This window comes from Clytia hemisphaerica, unplaced genomic scaffold (genome assembly GCF_902728285.1).
Source record: "Clytia hemisphaerica strain Z4C2 unplaced genomic scaffold, Clytia hemisphaerica genome assembly, whole genome shotgun sequence".
Taxonomy (NCBI): domain Eukaryota; kingdom Metazoa; phylum Cnidaria; class Hydrozoa; order Leptothecata; family Clytiidae; genus Clytia; species Clytia hemisphaerica.
In genome coordinates, this window is record NW_027103594.1 from 1,500 (window position 1) to 3,252 (window position 1,753).

At 43.5% G+C, this 1,753-nt stretch overlaps 1 protein-coding gene across 1 annotated transcript; it reads right to left on the reverse strand.

Annotated features, from left to right (window-relative positions):
* Positions 1-265: 265 nt before the first annotated feature.
* On the reverse strand, positions 266-1,435 carry LOC136801574 (uncharacterized). Its single transcript, XM_067058209.1, has one exon. The coding sequence runs from the start codon at positions 1,433-1,435 to the stop codon at positions 266-268; it is 1,170 nt and encodes a 389-aa protein (XP_066914310.1).
* Between the last annotated feature and the right edge of the window lie 318 nt (positions 1,436-1,753).

The following is a 1,753-nucleotide window of genomic DNA, read 5'->3' on the forward strand; positions in this document are numbered from 1 at the left end:
GCTATTGATGAATTTAAGTACGTAAGCCATCACTCTGATTACATGGTTGAAATTTCTCCAATTGGGGTCGATCAAATAATTTGAGTATTTGTAGTGATTTGAAACGGCTTCTGGAATCATTGACTTGGTTGAGGATATGTAGCATTCGATACCTTCCTGTGTACTTCTTCTCTTGACTCTTCTTAAGATGTTGTTTCTCTTGCGCTGTCAGTGAGATGTCAGTAGTAGTCTTGGCTGGGAAGTCCGAAGGGTGCTTCTCATCCATTCATATCCGTTGATCCACTTGAATGTTGGTCGACATCTGGATGGCTGTGCATCTTCTAGTGCCCAAGTCTGCAATCATGTCCTCTGATCTGACATATTTCCATTGGGATGTGTCTGTAAATCTGTGGACTTCAGATACTCTGTTTCTTGTCCATTGCTTTAAATTCAGGTTAAGGTTACAAATCCAATAGAGACTGATCTGAGAATCTGTAAATTTGATGCTCGACTTGTGTTTATCCTTCAGGGCTTGTTTGATTGTATGACCAGAGTGTGCATTGATCATCGCTGCATATAGCTCTGCACGTGGTTGAGTGTATTCATCTGAAATGAGTTTGGATCTACCAAAGATGAATTGACAGGAGAATGATCCATCCTTCTTCTTGAATCGAACATATATAGCGACACAAATGAGGCTTTTGCTTGCATCCCCAAAGTCAAGCGTCTGAATGTCCAAACTTGCAGCATCTTCTGGTACAACGGCTCTTTGATACTTGATTTGTTTGATTTCATTCATCATATCGAAATGGTCAAGCCAAATGGTCCGGATGTTATCGGGAAGAGCATCATCCCAATCCAATTTCCGAGTGACAAGGTCGTGAAGATCTAGTTTCATGGTGGCAACAATCGGTGTGATTAAACCAGTGATGTCGTAGAGTTCAGCTACCTTGGCCACGCATTGTCGTCGAGTTAGGTTCTCAGGTACCGTAGATACAAGTGTTGGTTTGCGACCTCGTGATTTTTTGGCGAAGTTGAGTTCTTGCACATCGAGAGAGATTTGATCTTTGAGTGGAAACCACTTGAGTCCAGCCACTCCAACCGATTGACCATCAGCAGATAGAGACTCTTGAGGAGGTCTTGATGAAAATGTGAAGCCTTTGAGGCCAAGCCACCGTGATTGACAGCAACTTCTAGATCGTCTGCTATTGATTGGACTTCTGTCATGCCTGATGAACCTGACAAACAATCGTCCACGTACACATCTTCGGAAACAATCTTGTGGACGGTAGGATATCGGTCCTTGAGGATTCGGGCTGTCTCTCGCAATCCTCTCTCCGCTTGGTTGCCGCTTGACTTGATTCCATAAATGAGTGTTTTTATGACCTTCTCTTCTGGGGGCTGTGAAGGGTCCAGTGAGTCTTGCCAGAGATATCGTTGGAGTCCCCAGTGACATTGGTCCAATTTGATGGAGTTATACATTTTTGTACATCAGTGTGGAATACACAGAGTGGCACCTCCACCGCACAAATATATCAACCAATCGATTCATACTGTTGCGTCCTTTTGCCAAGATGTCATTCAGAGAGAATCCTGTGTCGGTGGGCATTGAGGCGTCGAATACCACTCTGCATGGCGTTGACACCGAACTCTCCTTCCAAACGGCACGCCATGGTATGAAATTCTGGTAAGGTGATTCTTTGAGGATTTGTTGAGATTCTGTTGATAGATTTTTGACGTAATCTACATATCCAAGCTTCTGAAGTTTTTGTTC